Below are 720 nucleotides of genomic sequence, written 5' to 3'. Positions count from 1 at the left end.
GGTGAGGCGGGGGCGCCCACGTCTGCCCCCTCGCGCAGCGTTTGCTCCACAGTTCGCCCCCCGAATCGCCAAAGACTGAGGCCCCTGAGACTCGGAGTAGAAGTCGTTTGTCCAACTCTTTGTGCTCGATCCACGGACTCCCAGGGAGACCCTCCCGCCTCTGCCTCCTCCTGGGCTCCAGGCGGCCCTGGGCTGCGGCCCCACCGCTGCGGTCTCAGCCTCCGTCTTCGCGCGGCTGCTGTTCTGTGTCTGCGTCTCCTCCTCTGTCCCCCCTGAGCACGCTGCCGTTAGATTCAGGAGGCTGAGGCAGGACGGCCTCGTCTCTAATCCTCCAGTTTCCTCTGCAGGGACCCCGTTTGCAGTCAGGCCCCGTTCCAGGTCCCACGGCCAGGACATGGACGCAGCCTCGGGGCCTCTGTTCCGTCCACTGCCGTCGCTCCCAGCTCTGCGTGAAGCGGAGAGGTGGGCAGAGGAGGAAGCCAACGTCCCAGGCAGCCTCCGCTTCTGATTCCCAACCCCCTGCTCTGTTTCTGCTCCCACGCAGGCGGCAAAGGCATGGGGGGCTGGGAGGGCGGCATCCGCGTGCCCGGGCTCCTGCGCTGGCCCGGGGTGCTGCCCCCAGGCCTAGAGATCCACGAGCCCACCAGCCTCATGGACGTCTTCCCCACCGTGGTGCAGCTGGCGGGGGGCCAGGTGCCCCAGGACAGGTAGGCGCCTCGG

At 68.2% G+C, this 720-nt stretch overlaps 1 protein-coding gene across 1 annotated transcript in view; it reads left to right on the top strand.

The window, feature by feature from the left end:
- Window positions 1–720, top strand: part of Arsl (arylsulfatase L) — a 38240-nt gene that overhangs the window by 18738 nt on the left and 18782 nt on the right. The window contains exons 8-9 of the mRNA XM_019204824.2: window positions 306–462; window positions 545–707. Of these exons, the coding sequence (XP_019060369.2) occupies window positions 306–462; window positions 545–707 (320 nt within the window). The remainder of the gene's footprint in view (window positions 1–305; window positions 463–544; window positions 708–720) is intronic.

The sequence above is a fragment of the Fukomys damarensis genome, unplaced genomic scaffold (assembly GCF_012274545.1).
Source record: "Fukomys damarensis isolate Sample0158 unplaced genomic scaffold, DMR_v1.0_HiC HiC_scaffold_39, whole genome shotgun sequence".
NCBI classification, from domain to species: Eukaryota; Metazoa; Chordata; class Mammalia; order Rodentia; family Bathyergidae; genus Fukomys; species Fukomys damarensis.
The sequence above is the reverse complement of the archived record's forward strand: the minus strand, read 5'-3'. Positions and strand labels throughout refer to the sequence as shown.